Consider the following 12,357-nt stretch of genomic DNA (forward strand, 5'->3'; position numbering starts at 1 on the left):
TTGTTTATATTATAATTTAAATTGATTTATTGAAAATTATAACAAATCTAAACCTTAAAAATACTTAAATATTAAATAATAAGCATTTTGACTGGAACTCAAGTTGAAAGCAAGTGTTATTCAAGCCTTGAATTATAGTCAAGCAATTGAATTACAGTTGTATTACACTTTAAATTCAAGCCATTAAATATTTTGTTTGAAAAATATTTAATTTTTCAAATACTTTTCAAGTTTAAAACATAATTACATTTGCATTAAAGTCAATCAAATGTCAACAAAATGTTCAAGTGCTTGCTTTGGTGATTATTGGAAAATATTTAAGTACCAAATTTAGAAAATTTGTAGCAAGTGTAGTATATTTTCAATATGCTAATAAATGAACAACCAACTAATCAAAACCTCATAATGTTGCGTTATAATTTTATTTAATTGCTGTTAATTAAAATCACACATTTCAATTGTTTTATTCATTCATTCATTCAACTTACTTGTCTCTAAGCAATAGATTGTCAACGGTTCCGGCGAATAACAACACACATGATAAATACACAGTACTTGTGGTTAAAATGGCGCAGATTGTGCCAATTGGTATACTCTTTTGGGCATCAGCCAAGTCACCTGATCTATTTGAACCGGCCATAATACCTGCGAGGTAAACGATGAAAAAACAGAAGAAAAAAAACAGAAACAAACAAGAAAATAAAACATTCAATTAATTATCATGATTAGTGTAACAATAAAAAGTAACTAAATCTACTCCCACAACAAAACAAACACCCAACCGCGCTTTTAGTACGAAACCAACCAAACAACAACGAACGAAAGAACGAACGACAAGAATCACATTAAACAATTAACAAACAGGATAATCAAAGCATTGGCCAATGCCAAACAACTAACCTGTGACAGAGGGGAAAAAGATGCCAATGAGTAGAGTGAATGATGTGGTAATATCAGCCATGACTTGATTGTATGTTGAGGGAGCTGTATTGTCAATATCTTCAGGATCCTTGCCATACGAAATAAATTGTCCCAACTAGAATAAACAAAAGCACAAATATAATTAAGACTCTTAACAAACGACTGACTTCCTCTGCATCGTGTGTGCGTCTGTTTATTTAGACTTCTCATGCAACATCATCAGCCATTCATAATTACCTCTAAAAAGGAGGGCATCAAATTCTCATAGAATACACCGCTGGCCAAACCTTTAATACCTTTAACTTTGGTAACATTATGCGCTGCAAATAGGGAAACATTTTCAAAGCATTTAGTTTTATTTTTAGAGAAAAACATGTTTGCGTTTGTTTGTCACACTTACCTAGATAATATTCATCACATTTGCCATCGGGACAGTATAAATCATTGAGGAATGAATCATCTTTTGTACAATTATCGATGGGTATATCCTTTAATAAACGTTTGCCAAGGACGCACATACTAAAAGTGGTAATAGAAATTGCAAAATAAATAGATATTCGTTCAAACTATAAAACTGTTGGTGATATTAGAATGATCTATCTTTATATCATCAATTTCATTAGACATCACAAACAAATTGATTTTGTATCTTACGATTTACTCTTTAGAGTATTTTTTTTTTAATTTCGAAAAATTTGGAAAAAATTATTGGTGATTGCACAAATTGTTGCAATAATCACCGCATAAATTTAGCTTCAGGCAGTTATTCTCAATTTTTTTTAAAGATACATTTTTCTATAGAAACTCGTTTTTAATAAAAACCGGATTGTTATTCGAATAAATTTAAAAAATTTTTAAGAAAATCTTTTATATGGTTTTTCAAGTTTTTGGTGAAATTTTTTTAATATTTATTCGAATAAATATCCGGGTTTTTATGAACTACATTGAAAAACCCAGGATATTTTATTCGAATAAATTTAGACTAAATAAAGATTTTCGTTCAACTAAATGTATTAAAAAGTTCTGTAGCTTTACGTAAAAAAAATTAAATTTTTTCGAATATTCGCTTTTTTTATTCGAAAGAATGAATCTAGTTTTTTATTCGAATAAGTTAAAAAAAGTACAAAAATCCTTCATTGTTTTCTCATGTGTAAGATAAATTTTTCTATCGAAACTCGTTTTTTTATACGAGTAATTTTTAATAAAAACCGGATATTTTATTCGAATAAATTTAAAAAATATTTAATAAAAACTGTTATATGGTTTTTCAAGTTTTTAGTAAAATTTTTTAATATTTATTCGAATAAAAATTCGGGTTTTTATGAACTAAATTGAAAAAAACATGATATTTTATTCGAATAAATTTAGACTAAATAAAGATTTTCGTTCAACTAAATGTATTATAAATTTCTAAAGCTTTACTTACAATTTTTAAATTTATATGAATATTCGGTTTTTTTATTCGATAAATGAAACTGTTTTTTTATTCGAAGAACTTAAAACTTTTCTTAAGCAGTTTGTTAAATTTAAACCTTTAAATTTTAACAAATTTGAAACTGTGTATTCATTACTTACTAAAGTTTTTCATTGCCATTGATATTGTCGAATATACCGACATAGACGGCTATGATTGAAAATATGACACAGGCCAAGGCCACGGCAGCAAATTTATTTACGAATTTTACACCCAGGAAGACAATTAAACCTAAAGAATAACATATAAAAAAGAATTGTATTTAATTAAGTATAAATGAGAATAATTTAAATCATTCCATGTCAAAAGTCTGCTAAAATCTGCTATTTCCTGATTTGATTTCAATCAAAGCGAATCTGTATAAGTTGCATTGATTTTGATTGTAATTAAGTTTATCATACATAGATGTTTTGGTCGACAACGACCGAAATTTTAAAATTGACCGATGTTTGGGTTCGGCTTATCATCGGTCTGAAAAAGTTATTTCGGTCGGAGTCTAGTTTCTTTCTGTCCAAATAGTTTCGTTTTTAATTTAAGAACGTGATAAACTAGATTTAACTTTTGACGTTTTTGTCAATTTTTCAGAATAACTTTTTAGAAATTCCCGGGACATGTTTGTCGGGAAATTATTCATTATTTTCATATATTTTGTCGATACTAGAGACAGAATCAGTTGACTTAGATCAATTATGATTTAAATAAACGAATTTCTGTTACTCCAACTAAAATTTTGCAGCCACAACAGATAATTTGGACTGAGTTGCAATAAATTCGATTATTACAACCAAATGTATGACAAAAAAAAGAAAAATGTTGATATAAATCGGGAAAATTATTATTCATGTGTTCAGATTCATTCAATCATGGCTACCAAGAATGTTTATGATGAATCTCATTGAGATAAGTAACAGATTTTGACATGGATTTACGCCAAAAATTTATATCATATGTCTACCCTAATATAATACATACCCATGAACACCAGTAGTACAGTACCGTATACTCTGAAATTATTGTACATAGCATCGGCATCCTTAGTAAAATCGCCAAATATTGAAGCCCAAGGCGCCATATACGTCTATTGAAAAAAATTAATTTCAAAATTTCACACGTCATTAATATAAGTTCAATTCCGAAAAACATAATTTTATTTAGCTGCATGTAAGCTTTAACCTACCAAAACAATTTCAACTGCACCGACTATGTACATGGCCGCTGCTAAAGTTGTACCCGTATAAAACAGCATACCTACCGCTCCACCAAATTCAGGACCAAGTGATCTATTAAACAAATAATTTCGATGTAGATTTTGCTTTATTTTCTTAATCGTTTTAGATATAAATGTTACCTGGATATCATAAAGTAACTGCCTCCCGCCGGCACCACGCCATTTGTGGCAATAGCTGACATGGAAATCGCCGTTAACATAGTCTATAGTCAGGGGTTAAGAAATTTTTGGGAAAATTAGTGGTGTTACAGGAATGTAAATTGTAATGCCTACGAGAACTGTAAGAATTCGTAGGAGAGATATTAACTAGGGTTCTATAGCTGAAACAAAAAGTCGACTTTTCGATCTATCGACTTTTTTCGTTTTTTAAAAAGTCGACTTTTCGACTTTTTAGTTAAATCGACTTTTTTAGACTATTTTCGACTTTCCCACTATTTTCGACTTTTTCAACTTTTTACCATTTCTTGTAAAAAATATATAGTTTCTACATTTATTGATGCGTCTTTTGTAATGTTTAGCAATAAAAATAAAATTTATCAAGGCGATAATAGTTTGAAGAATGTTGGAAGAATTTTGTGTAAAAAAAAGCTTTATTTTATAAACATTTATTTATTATTTATATTAGCATACACTAAAAAAAATGCAAGTGTACCAAATTGCAATAGTTTTAGTTTAATGTTGAAATTAAATATTTTTTGAACAATCTAAATGTCGACTTTTATCGACTATTCGACTTTGTTCGACTATTTTCGACTATTCGACTTTTTTCCGACCAAAAAGTCGATTGTTCGAACTTATAGAACCCTAATATTAACGCTCTAATTTAGAAACAAAAAAGAAAACTTTTTTCTAATTTTTGTATGAAAAACGCCCAATGGTCATAAAGAACCAGTTTACGAAAGTTTAACAAATTTGAAACGGATAGAAGATTATTTTTATTTCCTCCCATTACTCAAATTATTAATTTTTCTTCATGTTTCAATGTCGCGTTCCGGTAGCTAAATCGTCGTTTGTTATCAGTAATCCGCGATCGTACGAATCGGTGGTTGAAAATTTTATTTCAAATCTAAATTTAGTGGCTTTAACTAAAAGCCAAGTTACTGTATCTAATAATCACACTAAACATTTGATATTGATTTTCAAAGTACATACATATGTCTCGTTCGGGAACGTAAATGTATTTATTTGAAATTTTTGATATTTTCTTCAAAAAACAAGTAAGAGTGCTATATTCGGCCTCCACAAAAGTATACATTAAGAAAAATATTACAACAATTTTTGGCGAAAAAAATGGTGTGGAAAAAAATTTAGGTAGTCGCGGTTTTTTGCTTATATCTCAGACATTTTTGGATCGATTTTCTATATTTTAAATACTCATCTAAGTTGTACTAATCTAAGTTGGATATATTGATGTATAAATCATGTATGTAAGTTATTTGGTGGCTTTAGAAAGTTGTTTTCAACCGACAGACTCTCATGGATATATTGACTCCGCTATCTATAACGATCCAGAATATTTGAACTTTTTGGGTCGCCAATGAAAAATGTGAAATAACAAATGAAATGACAAACTAGTATATACCTTTGCCACTATATGGTGAAGGGTTTGTTGAGACAGCCGGAAAAGAGTTCTATTTTTTGTCACGTTCGAGATACTTTGTTTATTGTTAACGTATTGTAATCTATTTTCAACACTACACATAGTGCTACACATAGCTATCGAAAAATGTAAATAAGAAAAAAAATTACAGATTTCTTGTACGAATGTCACGTTCGGGACAGAGAAAATGCCTTTAAGTAGCTTCTCTTCAAAGTCAATAAATCATTAAATTTTCATGCTCCTAAATTTAATAAATTTTATAGTAATATTAAAAGTTTGCTGGCATATGTACGTATGTATGTACGTTTATAATTTTATTATGCACAGTTTAAAACTTAAAAAAAAAACAGGAAACTTTTTAATACCCCATATTTTTCGTATTTTTATTTTGCATAATTTAACCTCATCAATCTCTATTCTGTTGAAATCTAGGTGTGTGTATACGTTCATCATGGTCATTCTTCATTCATTTACGTATTTGAAAATCAACTCATGCAAATCTTATTTACCCCCAAAATAAGATAAACACCACAAACAAGAGCAAAAAAGGATTTTAATTAAATCTACGTGTTTTTTCGTCCTTTTTTTGTTGCTTTTCTCTTTTAAATATGCTTTTATAATTTTCTATTATTTTTTTTTTTTTGGATTGTTTGTAATAATTACCACACAACAACATGTTAGAACAATAAGAAAACCACAAATAGCTCCAGCAGTACCAACAACCCATGTTAAACGAATGAAGAGAATCACACCGAAAATATTCTGAATACATGGCAAGAATACACCAATCAGTGTACCTGGAAGAAACAACAACAAAAAATGAATAATTAATCTTTAACAATACATACGTATTTATACATAAATAAATAAATAAGTATAAACAAAGGTTTTGGTTAATTTTTCAGTTTGTTGGAAAATAACACTGGTACTTACCCATACGCGCCGAGGGCGCGGGCGCTTTAGCATCTGGATCAGTTGCTGCAGGTATAGTATTTTCATAATTGGCAAGTGATGATATAAATTGCGATATATGCGGCCTTGTTTCTACCTCTTCATCGTATAAATATAAACCTGGTTCAATATTTGATTTTTCGTTGTTTTCATCTACGGTTTGACCATCACATTTTTCTGCAATAGAAATTTAGAATTTTGTTAAATTAATGTTTAGCTGTTTAATATAAAATTATAGCAGGTTAGTAGAAGTTTATTTTGGTGGATTCATTTCACAAATTACACAATTTTTACTTTCTGAAAAGCTGGGAAAAATCATATAGATTTTGAAACAATGCTTAAAAACACCAAAATATCCGAGTTTATTAGTTTCTCTAGATGTTACAGGAAAACTCGGAAACTCGAATTTTTAAAATATTGCACTTCTTTTGAAATATATACGATTTTTCCTTCCCTTTTGCCTAAAGTAGAAATTGCCTAGTATGTGTTTTAGAAATTGTCCAACTCACAATCAGTGTTGTATCGTTGTACAGCTTTATTTTTTTTCTTTAACTTACAACGATACAACAATACAATTTAGATTGTAAATTGAATAAATATTGTTGTAGACTGAAATGATTAAGGTACAAGGGGGACTATATATTTGTTAAATGGTTTATAAGACTTTTAAGAAACAGTTAAAATTCACAGTTATTTGGAGAATGAAACAATTAATGCTGATAAATCATTTTTATTAGGCATGAAGGGGTCTATGATTTGAATACATACTTATTTATTCGATTTCTTCATTGTAATGGAAGAAAACTGGTGCATTTTTAGACGAAGATGAAGAAGATATTGAAGAAAATGTTAAACACGTCTTTGATGACATTAATATGTAACAGTATCTAATTGATTCAAATTTAATATGTTGATTAATGTCTAAGAACCTATGTGTGCATTTGAAAACACTTTTAAGAAATATTAAGAAACTTTTTATTTTGAAAATAGTTCGGTAGCTGGTGAATGTTTGGAGATATCTTAATAAAATTTCACATAGTCAGGTGCTGGTCAGGTCTCATTGAGTTAATTTGTATTTACATGGATTCGTAGTTCGTATAGGGGAAAATCCTCGGACTTACAAAATTGCCTTCTCAAGAAATTTTTAACCAAAAAAGGTTTAGTCAAAAAAAATTCAGAAACACATACAAAACTTTGATTTGTTCTGACAAAAAATGTTTTCGATTAAGTTCGTGTAACAATCTACAGGCTTAGAGAAGTACAGGTAGAGCGGAAACTACACAGAAAAAACTATTTCTTAAACCGTTTCAATTCAAATATATATCACATATTGAACTGGTTTCAATTATTTTATAATTGAGTCAAGTATTCATGTGATCCAAAACAAAATTTCCTGATATTTTCTATTGAATTTTGATTTTTTGGTTTGATTTTTTATATACACAGAAAAAACTATTTCTTAAACCATTTCAATTCAAATAAATATCACATATTGAACTGGTTTCAATTATTTCATAATTAAATGAAGTATTCATGTGCTCAAAAACAAAATTTTCTGATATTTTCTATTGAATTTTGAGTTTTGAATTTGATAATTTTGACAATTGAATATAAAATTTTCGTTATTGGATGAAATTTAAATACAAAAATTATTGAATAGATAATTTTCGTAATTGAAAACTCATTTTTGTTATTTTTTGTGTTTTCAATTACGAAAATTATCTATTCAATAATTTTTGTATTTAAAATTCAACCAATAACGAAAGTTGTATATTTAATTGTCAAAATAATCAAATTCAAAACTCAAAATTCAATAGAAAATATCAGAAAATTTAGTTTTTGAGCACATGAATACTTCATTTAATTATGAAATAATTGAAACCAGTTCAATATGTGATATATATTTGAATTGAAATGGTTTAAGAAATAGTTTTTTCTGTGTATATAAAAAATCAAACCAAAAAATTAGTCAAAATAATCAAACATACGAGTGTTGTTTCTTTTTTTTCATAAGTTTTTTTTTAAATTATACTTAAGTTTTATAACAACTGAGTTAGGTATTTGATAGGTGAATTTAAGATCTATGTCATGATACAACAATATAAGGTACACTCAGTAAAAAATAAATTCTCAATTATACATTTCTTGTAACGTCAAACAAAAGAAAATGAAAAAATATGAAAAAATCAAAATCAAAGTTTGACGTTATAGGGCTAAATATTGAAAACTCTCCCTAGTGATTCTACCTTCTACAATTATTGTATCATGATCTATGTAATACAAGTAATATAGTTATTTTCCCAACGATTATTATTAATTTTTAAACGTTCTTGGAAAAACAGAAATTGTGCTTTCCAAATGTATAATTTTTGTTGGTGTTTTCTTTAAGCTTTGATATTTCTATAAATCCTAAAGCCTTTTGGGAAAAGGTTTCCCAAAAATCTTTCGAATGGCATATTCAATATGAAAATTTAATTTTACTGTCTAAACACGTTCGAATACCATGCAGCGAAGTATTAATACGTATGTGGGTAAAAAATAACAAATATTTGGGAGCACTTGATCTTAAATGTCAAAATAAACAAGAAAATACTTGATAGCTCTTTTTACGTGACAAATTCAAAATTTTTAAAAAAATAAATAAAGTATACCATAAAATGGATTATTTTTTCTGTGGGTGGATGCCAGAAATTTGTTATTATTTTGCTGGTTCTTATCAATTTCCTTCAAAACTTTCAATGAATTTTTCTTGGAGAGCTATTTGGTTTTCAACTTGCTATGCCCTTCACTTGTTATGACCTACTTTTATATTTGCGACCTAACAAAGTATATATATTCTGGATAGTTATAGATATAGGGTGTGTTCCCAAATGCTAAACTTTTAATTTGCTGCAGTGATACAATTATACAGAATTTACAAACACACCCATAGTCTGCCCGTCCTTATGTTGAAATCAACAATCCGTAGCCCCCAAATAACTTACATACATGAGGAAAAAACCAGGACAACCTCCATTTTGACCTATTTTTAATCTATAACTAGATTACTGAATCATTAATATAGACAATTTCTCAATGATCTTTTTTTCACCAAAAACATTTGAAAAAGATCGCTAAAAAATTAAAAACTAGTTTTATAAAAATGTTATCAGCTCAATTATGAAAAAAAAATCCGCGGGAGTTTTTCCCATTGAATTTGAATAGGAAAATTGAGAAAAGGGGAAAAACTCCCGGGGAATTTTTAATCATAATTGAAAATTAAAAAACAATTTTGAGTTTTTTTTAATTTTTTAAAATTTTTATTTTAAAGTAGTCATTATTACTTAAATTTTCATTTAAGTAATATGAAAAGCATTTACATTTAAATTTTCGACGTTTTGCTCCGGAGAGAGTAAAATTTACTCATTCAAAATTTTCTTTAACATTTTCATTTTCAGCAGTAATTGCGGCTAGGCTTGTTGATGGCCCAGTTACTAAAATAAAAATATTCTTTTGATCCATTTTGATTCAAATCAATAAAGATGTTTTAGTTAAATATATATTTCAGCTTTTTTGTTGATTTCATTAATACACAAATGCATATTTGTGAAAATAAACTGCATTATTTTTTCCCCTAAATCCCTCTTCAATCTTACACTGTGCAGTGCAGTCCAGCCCCTAAAACTATACTATGAAATAAAACAGGAAACCAAATATTTTTTTAAAGTGTTCATAGGAAAATTTTTTAATAGGCTTTAGAAAAAGTTTAATAACTTCTATAATTTTCAACCCATTTTTATAAAACCTTCTTTATTTTATTAAAAATAAAATATTGTTTAGAAATATGTAAAGCAAAATATGTGCCTTCAAAGAAGAAAGTTAAGAAAACTGACAACAAAGTCGAAAAATCGAAAATAAAGTCAAATAAATAATGTTGAGTAAATCATTACAAATTCGAATATAAATACAACATTTTATTATAAAGTTAAATAGTTAAGAAGTTAATCTGAACAAAACAGTAAATGTTAAATCGTCTTCAGACTTTGTGAATTATATGAACACAAACCAAAATTAATATTTCAGAATGATTAAAAATTTTCAGGGTGTATTAAATCAATGTTTTCGCGATTTCTTTAAATATTTTATACAAAAACTGCAGATTTCTTACTTTCGTCAATTAAATAACTCAATGAAACTTTAATTATCAAACCTAAAGGCATTTAAATGCAGCAGCCTCCTAATAGTTTTACGTTTGTGACCCAATTTTATGCTTTTTTATATAATTAGTAGGGAATAAATTTCATATTTCTGTATTTAACAATAATATGCCTTTTAATTTCATTAAATTGTAATTTTACAAACTTTTGTAAACATTTATTGTATGAGAAATATGTAATTAAGAAAGAAGACAATATCAATTCACATGAATAAGAATCATGAAAAGAATTATTCTGTGATTAACCTGTCGCAGCTTTTTGTTCGTTTTGATATATGTATAACTAATACATTTAATACATTTATCCCTAGGATGTCATAGTATTTAAAACTTTTTCATCCGTTTTCCACACAAAAACTTTGTCCTAAAAACTCATACATTTAAGTTTTCATTGCTGCGGGTCTATTAAAATGTTCAACTAGTTTTTGCTGTTTTCTTTACAAATTTCCCCCTTCAGATATAAAAGATAATTTGCAGGTACAGCAGGATGCTTATGTATTTTTTTATTTAATTATAATTCAAAGTATTAAAATGTTACCAGTGGAAAGCCACGAAATCAAGATGAAAGAAAAAAAATCGTTATTTTTATCATATAACAGTCATAAATCATATAAAAAAAAGCTTAAACATGGAAAACGAACAGTGGAAATAAAAAATAAGAAAAATAGTGCCAGGTATCATGTGTAAAAATGAACATTTTATTTAAATATGTATGAATGTAGCTGCGCCTACTATTTATGTATACATACATTAGGATGGCCCCCTCACCACACCAAAAAAAACAAGTTTTTGATTCTAGTTCAAAATTTAGTGTCTTTTTTTACAAAAAGTTAACATTTTCAAGAAAAACAATTTAGCAAACTTAACATTTGTTTTATTCAGAATTGAAATTGTTTTCTTTGTTTTTGTTTGCTTAAAAATCTCATTCAATGAGTACAATTCACAAACTATTCAATTTATAAAAAGAAGAAAAAACTTACAACTTTACAATACATTGTAATAGATTGATAGCAATTGATACTGCAAACTATTTGGACAACGAGATTACATATATTTTGTATTACATTTTGGCTGGCTAAATAGATTTTCGTTTTTTCAGCTTTCTCTGGAGATGCTCTCATATTTATCTAATGTAACGTCATGATAGTCAAAAAATAACGCATCCTTTTTCGTTATCGCTAATTCCACGCTAATTATCATTTCTCTGACACCAAAATAACCAAATTAGGTTACCGCTGAAATAACCTTTCAGCTCGATTACCGCTACCTCTAAAATACCGTTGCTCCGATAACTGTCGAACCTTGTCGAACCTTGTTATGAAAAATTTGTACATTTCCACAGACCGTGACCGAAAATAAAAATGTTTATAAACAAATAAAGTTTTTCTAATCACAGTTGTTATCATAACAATGTTCGACTGAGTTGTTTACATATTCATGACTGCACTCATTTTATAAAATATTTAAATCAACAAAAAATTATTACAAAAAAATGACGTTAAATTTTTAATTTGATTTTGTTCAATGTCGCGTTCCTGTACCTATAAATTCGTTTGTTATCAGTATTCCGCGATCGTTCTAATAAAGTTATTGAAAATCTAATAATCACACTTAACTTTTTATTTTGATTTTCAAAGTATGTCTCTCTCGGTACCCGATTCCCGGGATTTTTAGTCGGGAATCCCGGGAATTAATAACTGAAGAAACTACCAACTAAACGTGAGAAGGTTTTTTTTAAATTTTTTTGTTCCAATTTTAATGTTATATTTAGTATTTTCTTTCTTATAGTACATTTATAACTGCCCGAAATCTAGTTTAAATATGAAACAATCTATTTTATTTTACTAGACTTTGATAATATTTCCCATACAAAACATTAAATGAAGATTTTATGTATATGTACATTTAACATACATAAAAAAGGATCGAAAGAATTAATTCTTAATTCCATTTTCGAGATCAAAATAAAATCTCTTAACGATTCAGTT

At 27.8% G+C, this 12,357-nt stretch overlaps 1 protein-coding gene across 5 annotated transcripts in view; it reads right to left on the minus strand.

Moving 5' to 3' along the window:
- Window positions 1-12,357, minus strand: part of kcc (solute carrier family 12 member kcc) — a 73,268-nt gene that overhangs the window by 8,977 nt on the left and 51,934 nt on the right. For all 5 annotated transcript variants that reach the window (XM_065511929.1, XM_065511933.1, XM_065511928.1 and 2 more), the window contains 10 exons: window positions 6,157-6,351; window positions 5,887-6,020; window positions 3,744-3,826; window positions 3,573-3,675; window positions 3,368-3,473; window positions 2,497-2,626; window positions 1,322-1,440; window positions 1,159-1,241; window positions 901-1,036; window positions 489-645 (listed from right to left, as the gene is read on the minus strand). In XM_065511929.1, the coding sequence (XP_065368001.1) occupies window positions 489-645; window positions 901-1,036; window positions 1,159-1,241; window positions 1,322-1,440; window positions 2,497-2,626; window positions 3,368-3,473; window positions 3,573-3,675; window positions 3,744-3,826; window positions 5,887-6,020; window positions 6,157-6,351 (1,246 nt within the window). The remainder of the gene's footprint in view (window positions 1-488; window positions 646-900; window positions 1,037-1,158; window positions 1,242-1,321; window positions 1,441-2,496; window positions 2,627-3,367; window positions 3,474-3,572; window positions 3,676-3,743; window positions 3,827-5,886; window positions 6,021-6,156; window positions 6,352-12,357) is intronic.

Source organism: Calliphora vicina, chromosome 5 (assembly GCF_958450345.1).
Source record: "Calliphora vicina chromosome 5, idCalVici1.1, whole genome shotgun sequence".
NCBI classification, from domain to species: domain Eukaryota; kingdom Metazoa; phylum Arthropoda; class Insecta; order Diptera; family Calliphoridae; genus Calliphora; species Calliphora vicina.